Raw genomic sequence first — 15,481 nt, forward strand, 5'->3', positions numbered from 1 at the left:
AAGGCCGACTTGCTGTATTTGGCACATTGATGTCCCCATGTTATATGATGCATTTTAAATGCATTTGCAACTAGGATGAAGGCACGAACATTGTAAGCATGCTACCCAACGGAGTTTGACGTCCTGATCATGAATCGGGACTTATTTCTTTCCGGCGATGTATAGTTTTGCCGCAAATTGCGATCAAAACGCGAAAAAGCGCTAATCCCACCATATCTGGAGGTCTGGTGAGAGAAAACCGTTACAGCTGTAAAGCTGAACATCACTGAGTGCAAAGCACTACACACGTACTCTATGTGTGCTGAAAATCTTCAATCTGTGTCAACATCCACAGGACATGAAGGGGAAAATGTCATTGATCCGATCCGGGATCCCGGCCTAGGATCTGTTGTTCGCAGATCCATTCTAGTTTTCTTATTGAATGGATTGTGCTTTGAGCTGTGTTGAAGAATATTTGATGCAACATGCAGGTAAATGAAAAAGTTGAAAACAACCTGTATACAATATACAGTGTGTACATATCAAAAAGACAGTTTGTACCTTGTGGTAGTTCCAAGTATCCCATACCAAGGCCAACTTTGTACAACTTTGGCTCTCTTGTCACAAAGTTGTCAGGCACAGTTTCCTGAAACAAAAGACAAAACCTCTTCTTTATGCATAGATTTAATAAATTAGTATTTAATGCTCTAAATCAATCATCTGTCGTGGGAAGGTCTGCCAGCAATCTCCCACCATAATGCTGGTCGCCGTCACATCAGTGAAATATTCTTGAATACAACGTAAAACACCAATCAAATAAATAAATAAATCATGTACACAGCACTGCATGGTCAGGTTTATGGCTGTGGGACACTTGCTAATGCTTTAGATAACTCACACATATTTGTTTATTTGATTTACATTTACACCATGCTAAAGAATATTTCATTTATGCAACAGCGACCAGCTTTATGATGGCGGAAAGCAGGCAGAGCAAGGCGAAAACCCAAACTATCCGCAGGTTGCTGTCAGACCTTCCCATATATAAGCCAAGAGGAAGCCAGTATAAGAATCATTCAGAAATCCACACAAAAGGCTTGTTAATCTGCAACCACTGGAATAGTGATACTTTCTGTACTAGCACAGAATCACTGCCCATGACCAACTACTCTCTTTCTGACCTCTCACCTTTATGTCAAGGTCATCTGGAGGTCCTCCTAGCTCCTTCCAGAAGTCTGTCGTCTCCTGGTACTGTAACATGGTGGTGATCTCTGCACAAGCTTTCCTCTCATGTTTGTCCACCTTCTCAGCCAGTAACCTAAAAACACCCACAATCGAAGTTGATTTCTATTTTGTCATATCATATTTTTTGTCAATCATTTCCCAGGAAAGAAAATAGACACCACTAGTTTGGCCTAAATGTAACTTATGGCTCTACTTAATTTCATCAGTAAACATGCTAGCCACAAAAACAGAATACCTGTGACTGAATTTACTTATTTATTTTCTTGTTCAAAATAAGTCAAAAATGTTTTACATGTTCTTATATGATGGAGGTCAGTTTTAAGCGTGGGGAATACATAGGTACCAGAACGCCAAGGTAAACCACCAACCTTTGCTGGTTTACCCAGATATCACAATCCACATAGCACCCACAGCCATGACTTACCTGGTCTTTGTTTTGGTGACACCTTTGATCCACACAACACCCACAGCCATGACTTACCTGGTCTTTGTTTTGGTGACACCTTTGATCCACACAACACCCACAGCCATGATTTACCTGGTCTTTGTTTTAATGACACTCCTTTTTCCACATAACGTCCACAGCTGTGACTTACCTGGTCTTTGTTTTGGTGACACCTTTGGACATCTTTCCCACCCAGACAAACAGCTTCATGCCCACGTCCAAGAAGAACACATAGCGTCTATCCAGAGAAGACGGGGATACTGCCACCTGTACACACAGACCGACAGAAAAGATGACACATCAAACATCTGTCCAGTGCGGCTGAGGATACTGTCATCTGTACACATGAACTGACAGGCAGACAGAAAACATGATACACATACAGTCTGCCCAGTGAGGCCGAGGATACTGTCAACTGTACACATGAACTGACAGGCAGACAGAAAACATGATACACATACAGTCTGCCCTTTGAGGCCGAGGATACTGTCATCTGTACACATGAACTGACAGGCAGACAGAAAACATGATACACATACAGTCTGCCCAGTGAGGCCGAGGATACTGTCAACTGTACACATGGACTGACCGACGGACAAAAAACATGATACACATACAGTCTGCCCTTTGAGGCCGAGGATACTGTCATCTGTACACATGAACTGACAGGCAGACAGAAAACATGATACACATACAGTCTGCCCAGTGAGGCCGAGGATACTGTCAACTGTACACATGGACTGACCGACGGACAGAAAACATGATACACATACAGTCTGCCCTTTGAGGCCAAGGATACTGTCAACTGTACACATGAACTGACAGGCAGACAGAAAACATGATACACATACAGTCTGCCCTTTGAGGCCGAGGATACTGTCATCTGTACACATGAACTGACAGGCAGACAGAAAACATCATATGTAGAGTGTCTGTGGTATAGTTACTTCATACTTAAGTGTAACAAAACAAATCCAGATGCACTAAAATACCTTACTGCAACATGATTTTTGTCCTAAAATTTTTTACATGATTAAACAGATTTCAAATTGATTTGTAAAGTGTGAAGTAAACTGTACTGAAATAATTTATAAATTTAAAACTGAAAGCGCAGTGTGATTAGCTGAGCTGAGTTTCCAGCAACAACTTACCCGTTCCAGGTGAATACGTTGAGAGCCACTTGCCCTGTATAACTTTGCATCATAAACCTGTTCAGAAAGGAAATCACACAAGGTAATTATTTTGCACATTAGCAGTGGTGATTACATGTTCAAATGGATAATGGAATTAGTATGCATGTTAACAACATCTGATAAAACCACCCAGACACAAGCAGTTTTACCAGCTTCAATACCAAAATACATTGATCAAAAAAGACCAGTAACATACACATATTACATTTAGCTTTGTGTTTGTGTCAATCTTAATAAGTCTATCATTTAATGCAAAAATACACATGAATGAACTTGTATTAATTAACAATTATTACAGCTGAACATCAGGTACTGCTAACTTACTGTATCTTCTACTGTGTAAAACCCACTTGATGTTCTACCTCCCTCGATGTATGAAACTTCGTTATCGAAAAGGTCGAGGAATTCATCGTCTTCATCGTTCATTTCCTGTCTAGAGGTACGAGATTCTGCACCCAGTAGGTTCCTCAGATTGACAGCATGTATGGCTGCACACGCCTTCTTATCCAGCTGAAGTCAGCATTTAATTAATTCAACTTTAGCAAAAGCTTATCCCACCAAGTCTGCTATTTCTGTTATTATATTCTGCAAATGTATACACCAAAGCTTGTCCGTGTGTTTCAAAGATGGTTTCATCAGTGAACAGGTACATGGCATCTATCAATCATTAGTATACACTACATGTTACGGTCATCTGGAAATGTGCTCAGATGAACAAACGCATGTTAGACTCACAGTGTAAACTAAAGAATAGTATCCATTCTACAGGCTTTTGAAATACAGTACTGTCCAAAAAACCACCCCAATGCCAATAACAAAACAGACTATCATTGACGGTACTTCATTAAAATATACATGTGAAATTCAAATACATCAAAGAAGAAATCTCAACTATTCCACATAACGAATATAACCTGTATGTCAAAGTTATTACATACAATGTAATGGCACAACACTATAGCAGCACCCTCTGTACTGTTACATTACATGTCAAACAGGGTACTGATCCACTGACCTAAACACACTATCCACCACTTACCGTAGCCTTTGCACCTATCCAGTAATAAATCTGCCAATTCAGACTGTTCGACTCATCAATATATGTGTTCAGTATGATGTAACAATCAGCTTCATAGAATTTCCCCAGAAAACCTACAAAACAGAAAACTCCAATATAGCAATGGTTTATGTTCAAGTTCCAAGTACCTGGCATCAATGCCTGTGCAATCTGAATTCTATGCACAACTCACAATTATAACATACATCACATCAGGTATTTCAAATATCTCAGTACACCACATATTATTTCACTGAAGTTTACTATTGTGCTCAAGAGGTTTTCACTTATACCATGGCGATACCAGTTTATGGATGGAGAAAACTGTAAACCCTAGTGTACACCAGCGACCATTACAGGTACCTGATAAACCTCCTGACAGAAAGCTGCAGCCAAACACAGCCTGCAATTACAGATACTTGGGAGTACAAACACACAGATGTCCAGACGTGTCAAACAACTTACTGTCATCCACAATAATGGGTAAAAAGTTTTCAATTTCCCAGGTAGTAATGCCTGTTTAAAAAAATAAGCACATATTATTAGCAGGAAAACAGCAACACAGCCACCAAACATTGGAGCTTTAATCTTACAGAGTACAAGGATGATTCAATTTAGATGTTTTAGTCACTCGACTTTACAGAATAGAATATATTCATATGTTGGTTGTGATGACTGACAAAAAGAACTGCTTCATCTACATGTACGTACATGGAGAACAGGTCACTCAACAAATGTCAATCTATACACAACACAGGAAACACAAGTAAAGGTTGAGGACAAAGCATTCACATGTATATCTAAAGAAGTTTCACAGGGCTATTTGGATTAACAAGAAGATACAAGTATGGATAGGTTTCACAATGCTAGTGATGAATTAAACGACAAAGTACACTTTGTACATGATGACTTATTCACAAGCCTTCGGAAGAGATGACTGAAGAAGTCACTTCTGAAAGCTTGTGAATAAATACATCATGTACTTAGTGTGTGAACAATAAAGCCATAAATGATCATGTACATTAAGCCAAGAATGAAATGTAAATCCTTGATAGTAGATGAGCGCTCATATCTGAGTTATCTCTCCTGAGTCTACTTTACCTGGAATCTGTCCAACAGCTGCATCAAATATGTCACTGTAATCTAGCTCTGGCTTGTTCAGATTCTCATCCCATCTCTTTGGTCTGTGAGGTAGATTATATGAACATATTATAAAGTGTTACTATCTCACCTGCTTAATACATGTACAGACATTACATGTGTTCACTGTTGTAGTGTCAGATATGCTAAAGCTACATATATATATATAAATCAAATACAAAGAGCCCCCACACCACCGAAGATTATATTTATTTGTTTGTTTGTTTGCTGACAACCTTACATTCTTTCATCACTATTTTAGTCATATGATCTATTTAGACCTATGATCTATATTAATATGTTTAATTTGTTCTTAACAGAATCTCACATCAAAGACATCAGGCAACATCCCACCCAGTAAATGCACACTTATAACACGCTGAGATAAGCACAGAGGCAGTCCTCAAATGAAAATTTGAAATCCAATTTAACACTTATTCTTTGTTTTTAGGAGTTAAAATTTGGAACATCTAATTCATTTTCTGTTAAGACAAATCTATCACAACTACAACATCTTATATTTAGGGCAGTGATTTATGCTTAATACTAGAATCAAAACTGGCTTTATACTAAGAACCTTATACTACGAAAAGTACCAAAACTGCATACATGTACTGAATGAACAAGGATCTTGGTCTACCTGGAATTTGTCCTTAGTTTTAAATGTAGGTTTAACAAAAAATCATATACAAAATAAATGAAGCATAAATTTTCAAACAAACTTAAGTTACATCTCTATGTGCCTTAAAAATGTGAAATTTCAAATCACAGGTGGCATGGATACGTAGACATGTTACCTTAGTGGTTCTCTCTGTTCTTCTTCTATGGCTGTGGCAATACCAGCAGCTTTGTCTTTGGCCACATCTCTCATACCCTGAAAACAGAAAAGAAATCATTTTAATAATCTGAAAAATAATGTAATTCTTATGCATATAATTTACAATAAAAATTTCAATTAACCCTTTAATTGATGTTTTAACTTCCATTTCACTGCAAAATTTCAAGAGGCCATCTTTTTTCTACAGTATGTATGTTGTAAGTTCAACACAAACCTTTAAGACTTTTTCACTTTCTTGCCCATCTCTTCGGCGACGCAGTCTCAGTTTTCTAGCTATGGGGTCTTTATGAACTAAAACAAAAACAACACATAGCTGTGATTAATACTGTCCATGCAAACATATGAACATCTACAAAATGTACAAAGAAAGAGAAAATTCTTAGCACAGCAAATATTCTAGCTCCAATGCAAGTGTAAATATTACATACATGTACACTGAATACACCAAACTTCGTAAAGCATGATAGTTGTTGTCACTGACGCTTTCAATTATTCTCTTGTATGTTAATAGAGAAAATCTCAAATAAGTTTCTATAACATATAAAATATCTTAACAAGGCAGAAGTGCTTGTTTATAGCAAGTGTAAAAATGTGGATAGAAATACATCACCAAGGAAATAAAAAAAAAGCAAACCAGCCAAACAGTGAAGAAAAGACAGAAAATATGGAAACATGTTGATGACATAATTGTGCACACCCACACAGACGAAAAGAAAACCCCCTAACAGTGCATCACACAGAAAAGTCTTCACACACACTTTATGTGACGTTGCAGAGTGTGAAGGACAAACACACTAAAGTGCTGTAAAAGTGTGTTTTCCATACATATTACACAATCGTGGTTCAACAGATTACCCTGCAGTCTTCAGACACAAAGCCCTTAGTCTAGTAGAGAAAGGAATGATCTGCAAACTACTTGTACACTTACTGTAAAAAACAGTTAGGTAAGCAAGTTCACAGCATTTATATTCATCACTAAATACATGTATGTAAAACTATATCAACTGCAAGGAGGTTTTTAAGCCAAAACACAATAGTGTATAAAATCAGACCATATCTGGAGCAGTTATTTTGCATGGAAACCAAAGCTTGACACACCAACAGACAGACAGACCCAAATTAATATCCTTCACCTTTTCACAGAAGAATGGAATAATTACGGCATACAATTACATGTACATGTTATACAATTTTTCAGATTTTAGATCTTTGGAGGATGATTCATTTCCTGATAATTTACATTCTTTTAACCAGAAATCACAAGAAAATATTCATGTCAACTTGAGAATATGTTTCAAAACCAACATTTCTTAAAAGTGCAACAAATGCTGCTTGGATCCCCAAGTTTATCTTCCCACAGAGCTTACTGCATTGTGCAAATAAAAGGAAATAAGTAAGCGTGGAATAGAATCACATTCCCATTATAAAGATTAACACTGTCGGTTGTGGTTACTGATTTTGTTACTAAAGACAAAAAGCAACATTACAGAAAGACTGACGGTTTTGGCTGGATAATTACTGTTCAAGAAAACAGCAGATAAAATTTTAAGAAAAAATGTTTAAAAAGCATAAAAAATATGTTTTGCTGTATTATAGCCTACAATCACACTGGATTGATCACATCCAACTGTACATTCTCAGTCCTATGATTCAAAAGCTCTCAGAATTTGCTATGGTCCTGTCAATCCTTGGAATCATCTAGTTTCACTACAAATTTACTTGCAATATTGTACATACATACATGTAGATACCAATGGTTTATTCTGGCACAGTCAGTCTGCGCTAAAAGCATGTCAACATACAGACAAGTACATGCACATATAGTAACTGTATAAATCAATAAGTTTTAATCAATATATCGGCAATTAAGTGAAATGAGGGAAACTCTTCACCTAAACATAATATTACACAAGGGAAGAGTGTGTGAGCTAGTTACAGTGTATGCCTCCCCTACAGTGTACATGTGTGTGTATATATCATCATGATGGAAACCTGGGACAATAGTGTTGACTGTCAAATGCTTCTCATATTCATCATATTGAACTTATCATATTATGTAGGTGTTTCCCTAATACAAGCTTCTAGTACTGAAATTCTGCATTGTTGGTACACTGGCTGTCGGCTTGGCAGAAGCTAAAATACTAACAGTAAAAACAAAGGTTAAATTCTGTAAATATATACGTTTATTTACATGATTACAAATGACAAATTTGAAATCCAAAACATTACTATCACATAACACTAACAAAATAATTTAACAGCAATCAGAAACATTTATCAGTAAAAGACTTTTTAACACATTCCTTGAGTCACTGTCAATCATCAAGTGTACCTTGGGTAAAAACCATTATCAGTATATGCATTTTAAAATATTAAAAAATATGTCACACAGTCCCAGAATTTTACCGAAAATGGCTAAACAAATATATTTGAAGTGATACAATAATGTTCAATTTTATTTATCACATAAGCATATTTAAATCATATAGGCTAATATATAATATACTAATAGATGGTTACTATATTTGTACATACATGTACATGGACAGGTATGTTCATGTCAAATATTATTCAGTACAGGTTGTTCTCATAGCATAAATTATAGTCACGTGCAACGAGACATACTTCAGATGGACGTATATCATGTTTTGTGTATAATGATGATAAGTATACAATCTTCCAGTATACTGTTATATTGATTTCACTTTTAAAGTTTAGCGTTTTACAAATGACACATCTTGTTTGATTTTGACAGATTCAGCCACCTTATAGAGCCACTTAAGAGTTTGTTTTGTTTATGAAGATTGATTAATTCCTATCAGAGACACTGGATGCTGGCATGAAAAGTATCATCATAAAAAAGCGCATATGTACCGACCAAACTCGAGGTTAAATACAGCACACCTCTACATGTAAGTAATGTTTCATATTTATTACTGACTATGACTTCACCCTTGAGAACATGCAGGTCAGTAAGACTGAGCATACATAATGCCATAGACCTCAAATAATAGGCTCCACTTTAAAGGTCTGATACAACAAGCCAGGGCTTAGAGAAAAGAATGGGAGCAATCCTCAGCTGGAGGTCTGATAAATCATAGTGAACAGGTGGAATCAATTTCTACATTCTGGCATGTCTCAGCCAACATAAATATATTAGTAAATATGTATGCATAAGAAGAACTGTTCAGTTACACCTTCTCTACATCGAGCTGTGAAGTTCATTTCAAATAACATGTTCCTTCAATTCAAATTCACTGAAAAGAACTCAACAGTTGGACATTGAAGATAAATTGCAATATACATGTACATACAATTTCCAAAACACATAGAAGTTCTGCTTTCCCTTATCTTGCTTCTCCACATCAGAAGAAAACATTTTATACCGCTATATATACACAGCACTACAAACTACAGATATACAGTGTGCCCATCCTCAGAGACCTAATCACATGAAACATATTTTTTCTACAATAATCTTCATCATATAGTAAGATAAGAAAAGTAATATAATGGGTTTAACTGAATAAAGAATAATACATGTGTATCCAAAACTTTATCAACCAGATGTTACACATACTATGAAGATATAAGAAATAAAACACTTTTTATAAGACAGTGTAAATACAAATTAGATGTAGCATTTAAAACTTTTAACATCATAACTTTTTCATGCTGAAGCTAAACATTCTTCATATCTACTTGTGTCATTTGCTTGAATCACTGATAAAAACACACACGCGCACTCCATGCACACACAATAGCACATTGCCTCTGGCTCAAGTATGTACTATGCAATATCACATCATATTTATTTATACATGTATGTGGGAGCTTGTTCATCATTACATGTACTTAACAAAGTATGAAGGGCACAAGTATACAGGTTACAACGGCATGGGGTCATTGGGTATTAAAGTAAACTAGATACTGTAATTCTTCAATATTTTCAAATGTTGCAAGGTGTTTATTGAAGCATATTCTGAAGGCATTATTCTGTGTAGACTGATAAAATTATACTTTTTGCAAAGCCCTGAAATTGGCCAACCAACAAATGTAGTTTTGTCTCCAAAATCTAATTATAAATGTGAATAATTTGCACTGAAAGTTGCTCTTTCATATGCAAAAAGGTTGAGGAAATAGGACAGTCTTTTACCAATGATTCAGTCATTAACACCATTTCAGTATGTATCGATATACAGCTCTCGACTCACAAACATCTACTCAACTGCTATTATTAAAGCAGCATCTTGTATGAGTATGCATCAATTCTGCTATAATATTCATTTCAAAACATATTTATACACAAGTACACAGTGATTTTCACTTCAAAGTACTTTAACTCTTCTGAAAGAGAGCCATAACACTCTTTTCAAACTGGCCGTGGTCACATTTGATCAACATGTTTTATAGATATTTTTAATAGTAGCTGACAATTTATAAGGAGGATATCTATTCTAACCTAGACCTATTCACCAAGAGAGAATATGCAAATATAATGGTCATATCAACTACAAATAACCCTGCCCTCTCTGAGTATTTTAGTGCTCATGGGTTACAAGTCGTCCCCTTTTGTAAGGGGAGTAAGTGAGAATAAATGGGGTCACATCATAAATCTATCAGGTCTGTGAATTAGTAAAATGACATTCCCCAACTGCAATGCCTGGCTAGGTGTTTACATGTGTAACCAGGTAGTCATTGTACAATGATATACAAGTATACAGGTGGGTAGACATGCCATTAACACTTGTAGTGACATGGAGCATGGAACAGGTCCAAGGTTACTTTGATCAAATGACCTGCAAGTACAGGTATTCCATTCCATATAATCATTAAATATTATAAATTCATTGACCAGGTTGAAGAACGCATCGTTTATTAATGTAAACATCTAATTAACCTGTTTGTGTCAGGAACATTTCTTGATCTCTACAATGGTACCTGGCTCTTTCTGCAATCACAGCACACTTCATGGCTATCAAATTCCTCTATATCCCGGTTACAAGACCAATACAATTAGGCATGGCCACATAAATTTACCATTACTTAAATGTCATTCCAAACATGGCTCATGTTGTGCAAGTGTGTCTATCTTACTATCAGTAGGTAACGTGACACCGTAGTGACTGGATAAGTCATATTGGAATTCCTTTAGTTTGTTCTGATTTATTTATTTGATTGTTCCTTCACGCAATACTAAAAAATTTGTCACATATATGACAGAGGTCAGTTTTATAGGTGAAGCAAATCAGATGTGCCTAGGGTAAACCAATGACGTTTGGCAAGTTACTGACAAACTTTCTCCAATGTGTGGTACAGATAAGCACAGTTATGGTGGAAGACAAGAAACGTATACAGCTCAGTCAGCAGTAGAAAAGACAGGAAAATCTAGCAAGGCCTGGTATCTAACATTGAAACAAAACAACAAAACATGTGAAAGTACATGTACAGGGTCATTTTGAATTCTGATACACGGTACAGATATGTACTTAAAAGCAATAGCATAAACATTTGAAATGCATAGTATACACAAGATAATCTCATGTTTCATGTACCTGTGTCTTTCAGTTGTACCATGGAACCAGTTATTAAACATGCTTGGTTCAATACATATACAAAGATATATGCATTATATCTAAGATACTAAAACGCACTAACAGGTGGCAATAGTGTTAATGTTCTGAACAACACAATGCACATGTGTATATGATGACCTGTGTGTACAGTTGTAACAATAACAGGTGGCAGTGTCAAGCAACCATTACCTGGCACTACTGAAGCACTTCATTCCGACTTCAATGGCACCAATACAGATAAAAGACTGAGGTCACTCAAGGGCCAAAACTGTCTATTATATGGAAAACATGTTATTCAAAACAAGTCTAACCAGAAATATGACATGTATGTCTATTCCAACAGAGCACTCAAATAAAGCTAAAGCAGTTGTCTGGTTTGAAAGTGTCATTCTATTGACTCTCAGGCAATGTATCATACCCACCACAGCTGTCTTCAGTCACTTACGAACCATAGCTGCAAACAGTAGTTTATTCTCGATTCCATTAACACAAAAAACTCTTTACATCAATCAACCATGAAAAAAATAAACAAATCTTCTTCTACAGACGTGCTACAAAGAAAAGTCAGTATGTTGTAATAGATTTGAACCACATTGTTTCAAGAATATGCATTTCTAAAATGGTTTGTCCTTTTGCCTAGTGTTCATAAACAAACCCTTTCACATGCCTACCTTCATTCTCTGATGACTCAAATTCCAAATCAATATCACACAGTTGTTGTTGTTGCAACATCATTTCAGCACGATTAAGGTAATGTCTAGTCACAGCTTTGCATTTTCCATCTCTGTTCCCGGATGGAACTTTCCCTCTGGTTTTCCACTGCTTCTGTGCCCTTGGTACAAGAAGACTTTTGAAATCAGAATTCCCTGTCACGGGTAGAACAAGTTCTGGGTTATCGTTTGCTTGCTCCAGAGTAATTGGGATTTGGATACCCAAATTCCGTTCCCTCTGCTGGCACTTTGCTGCCCTGAGAGCCACAGCGAGTGGGTGGCAACTTCTCACCAAGGCTTTTGTTGTCTCCTCACTTTCAGATGTAGAGACGTCCTTGAATGAAGATTGAACACTGCTATTTTCTTCATGCATCCTTCTATTAAGATCTTCCATACAGGACTTGCTGACCGACACACTTGGTTCAATTCCCCCACCATCTGCGATCACACCTGGAGATAGAGCACCTGGTCTTCCGGCACTCACAAACATTCTACCTGGACCAGAAGTATTTATGTTGGAATTTCCGTGTGCAGGTTCCACAGTGCCAGTTTCTGCATGTAGAGACTGGCTTTCAGGGTCATAATGACTTGTTTGTAATGCCGATGTGCTTTTGCGAGCTGCTTGCAGCTTCTGGTCATACATTTTACGTAAAACAGCAGAACCTGGTCGTTCTTGGCTTTTCACAGCAGCTGCGTTACCGTTGTTGGCTCTAGATGACGATACCAATGGTGAATGGTGAAATCCATGATTTCTTCCTGAGGACGCATGGTATCGAGGAGATCCAACAGTTCTAGATTTTGTTGGTAAATTTTGCGATGGTTTCGGTGAGAGTTTATGTAAATTTGGTCTGTTTGGTTTCATGGACAAGTCAGAAGTACTAAATGATTTAGCTTTGAACAAAGTTTTTGCACTGTTTTGGGTATTCCCTTCAATGTTATCTTTGGAAATGGTTTCTCTGTGACTTTTACTTGCCACTGGCCAGGCAGACACTGATATTCTTGGAGAATTGCCGCTTCGATTAAAAGACTCTGGTTTTTGCCAGGACTGCCTGGGGGAAGCTTTTCTTGCAACAGGTCTAAAATCTGACCTGTTACCTGCTTGATGACCCCCTAGTTGATGAATGCCATTTTGAGAATGTGACGTTTTCAAATCCAGGGCAGAGCTATAATGCAAGGTCCCTTTGGACATGCCTTCTGTTAGTGAACTGCGAATTAAGCTTTCCTGACTTGTTGATACTGAACGCCTGGGGCTCATAGAGCTCTGTTGTGATCTGCCAGTTTTTGGCCATACTGATAATGAATTCCAACTTCTGTCATCTAGGGACATTGTTTTCTTCTTTTCTGATAAAATATGATTAGCTGTTCTAGAAGGGCCTTTTTGGTTATAATCCAAACTCTGGTGCACATGTACTGGTGTAGGACTGATACTTCTGACAGGTCGTGGAATACGCGATTTACTTGGACGCTTTGCCCTGATGCCAGTGGATGTTAGTTGTTCAGATTCAACTTCAGCACGAACACTTAATGACCCATTTCCTTGTTTCCCAGACTCTTCTGGACTGGCTTCATCTGGAGGTTTGTAGATCACATAAACTGGCTCCTCTAGCACCATGTATTTGCACTCCGTGCTGCTGTGGATAGGGAAAGCCTTCAGAGGTTTGTCCCTCTGTTGGACAGGCTGCTCTGGCCTGGATTGGGGTTTTCTTAGTCGGAAGTTACCCGGATTATGAGAGGAGTTCACAGTGTTTAAGAGGCTGTGAGGAGTTTCACCAAAGGAAACAGTTTTCTTAGATTTTCTCTCCTCCACACTGAAGTTAGCTCTTGGTCTGTTCTTGGAATCAGTGAAATGAGCTGACTGTGGCCTTACTGATTTCTCACACTGCACACTTTCTAATGTCTTTGAGTTTGTGGAAGAAAACCCAGGTGTTTTGTCTGAATCTCTCGTTTTATGCTCAGATGAAATTTCCTGAAAAGTATTTTTTCGTTCCTTTACACCATCTATAGGTTTTGACCTTTGCACATCAGAAACTTTAGAATGCACAAATACTGATGTCTGTGGCTCTGGATTGTTTATGAATTTCAACAGTTTATCATGAAGAAAGTTCAAACCCACTGATGCAGAATTTGATCTATCCCGTTTCTTGAGTGGTCGACTCTTTGGCCTTGTGTTCAGCGCTTCCAGTGACTGTGACCTGACTGGTATTATTTCATTTGCAGCTGTCCTGCTTTTTGAAATATTGTGACTGTCTGTTTTAACCTCGTGATCTGGTTTTACCCTATTCTCTGGCACCTGGGCTTTCATACATGTGCATGTAGGACTTGTTTCCATCACCTTGGGGGTGCACTGGCCTTCTGAATCAGCAGGATGAATTATCACTGTGGGAATAGATTTGGTTATTGGCTTCATTTGCTCAGAGCTATTGTCAATGGAGTTTGGATTACGATTTGTTGGATGCGTGTATTGTTCTACACTGTTGACCACAGGTGGCCTGACACTGTAATGCACACTGTCCTTGTATCCCTGATATCCCTGATGTGGGGGCTGTTTACCCTCCCTTACTGAGGTAGACAAGTGTCCCCGCTCACTAAATATACTGTACTGGGATGACAATTCATCCGTCATTTCAGAAGAGCACCTGCTCAAGCTTCTGACACTACTGGCCCTGTGTCGTAGCTGTTGAATGGCATCCATTGCTTGTATATCTTCAACTGACTGAGGTTTGAAAATAGATATATCATTTTGGAGACTTTGACCATTCGAGTTCACAAGAATTTTACCCTGTGAGAGGGAGTTCAAAGACCAAAACTTGCGGACTGGTCTAGCACTTGCGTTCACTACTGACTCCATGTCACTTTCAACAGCACTTTCAGTGTCATAGCATGATTCAGGTTTCATCTCCTGATTGGGGGCTAAAAAGGGTTTAATGTTCTCCAAGTCAGAAAAATCATTTTCTCCTTGATCTGGTAAGTGTTTCACCTGTGCATTGACATCTGGTCCATGAGACTGGAACGCATTTCCTAGACTGTGCAATGAAGTGGTGTCCGGCTGAGACCTTCCCTGGACTTGACGGCTTAATGCTCCTAACCGATTCACAGAGTTTTCTGAATTCTGGTTATCAACACATTTTAAATGTTTTTCTGATTGGGGCCTTTGGTTACAATCATATGTTCTTGTTTCTGGAGAGTTAATTACTCTGATGGTTTTCTGATTTACATGTTCAAATGTATTACCTGTAATAAGAAATCTACCAGACATAGAAACTGGTCCTTCCTCACAATCAAGTTTACCACAAGTGGA

General features: G+C 37.7%; 1 protein-coding gene across 2 annotated transcripts in view; it reads right to left on the reverse strand.

Annotated features, from left to right (window-relative positions):
- LOC135462085 (protein flightless-1 homolog) overlaps window positions 1–15,481 on the reverse strand; it is a 52,355-nt gene that overhangs the window by 10,045 nt on the left and 26,829 nt on the right. For both annotated transcript variants that reach the window (XM_064739438.1, XM_064739437.1), the window contains 10 exons: window positions 6,112–6,188; window positions 5,857–5,933; window positions 5,021–5,103; window positions 4,385–4,435; window positions 3,902–4,014; window positions 3,187–3,372; window positions 2,821–2,877; window positions 1,821–1,936; window positions 1,168–1,297; window positions 541–625 (listed from right to left, as the gene is read on the reverse strand). In XM_064739438.1, coding sequence (XP_064595508.1) covers window positions 541–625; window positions 1,168–1,297; window positions 1,821–1,936; window positions 2,821–2,877; window positions 3,187–3,372; window positions 3,902–4,014; window positions 4,385–4,435; window positions 5,021–5,103; window positions 5,857–5,933; window positions 6,112–6,188 — 975 coding nt within the window. The remainder of the gene's footprint in view (window positions 1–540; window positions 626–1,167; window positions 1,298–1,820; window positions 1,937–2,820; window positions 2,878–3,186; window positions 3,373–3,901; window positions 4,015–4,384; window positions 4,436–5,020; window positions 5,104–5,856; window positions 5,934–6,111; window positions 6,189–15,481) is intronic.

This window comes from Liolophura sinensis, chromosome 1 (genome assembly GCF_032854445.1).
Source record: "Liolophura sinensis isolate JHLJ2023 chromosome 1, CUHK_Ljap_v2, whole genome shotgun sequence".
In the NCBI taxonomy this organism is placed as follows: Eukaryota; Metazoa; Mollusca; class Polyplacophora; order Chitonida; family Chitonidae; genus Liolophura; species Liolophura sinensis.